This window comes from Trypanosoma theileri (genome assembly GCF_002087225.1).
Source record: "Trypanosoma theileri isolate Edinburgh chromosome Unknown TM35_Tth_100_V1, whole genome shotgun sequence".
NCBI lineage: Eukaryota > Euglenozoa > Kinetoplastea > Trypanosomatida > Trypanosomatidae > Trypanosoma > Trypanosoma theileri.
In genome coordinates, this window is record NW_021639942.1 from 1,564 (window position 1) to 2,287 (window position 724).

The following is a 724-nucleotide window of genomic DNA, read 5'->3' on the forward strand; positions in this document are numbered from 1 at the left end:
CACAAAGTGAAAGAGCCGTGTCGAATGCAGGTAACAGTGTGACTCCCGCAGACTCACAAGAAACCAATTCCACTACTACGCCGATCTCCGAGAACACCACCACAGAAGCACCAACCACCACTCCATCTCCTGTACCCATACCCAACAAAGAGATTAACACCATCGCTTCCGCAGTGCAGAACAAGGCTAATGTTGACAGCAGTATCAGTCCTGTATGGATGGGCACTGCAGCACCGCTACTTGTTGTGGTTGTGTTGTTCTCTTTTACTGTGTACTGAACAGTGGGACTCATCTGAGGACAAATAATAATAATAATGGTTAAACTAACATAATTGCGTATATCCCCCATGGGTGAATTAATTAATAATATGTTTACTAGCTTTCTCTTTCAATTCGAATATCTCTTCTTTTTACTTTTATGTGTGTGTGTGTGTTCTTTTTCTAATAATTCCATTACTTCCTTTTCCCGTTGTGTGTTTGCAGAAAACTGGGCTGTTCTGCTCACTGACGGTATACATCTCTTGCTAGTGCACACAGATGTGTGTGTGCAGTAATTTGATACATAAACTAGAGCCGTGGGGTATTGTGTGTGTGTTTGGCTCTCTCTCTCTCTTATTTGGGTATTGTGTGGGTTTCTCTTTTTTTCTATTAAGGGGTACATATTATCACTACAAGCGAGTTATTTTTTTTGTTGCTTTACTGTGCAGTTCCTGCTTCTCTCTCT

The 724-nt window shown here is 41.4% G+C and overlaps 1 protein-coding gene across 1 annotated transcript; it reads right to left on the reverse strand.

Moving 5' to 3' along the window:
* Position 1: 1 nt before the first annotated feature.
* TM35_001001000 (uncharacterized protein) lies at positions 2 to 292 on the reverse strand (the record flags this gene model as incomplete). Its single annotated transcript, XM_029031592.1, has 1 exon — positions 2 to 292. A coding segment is annotated over one exon (291 nt), but the record flags the coding sequence as incomplete, so codon positions are not given.
* Positions 293 to 724: the final 432 nt, after the last annotated feature.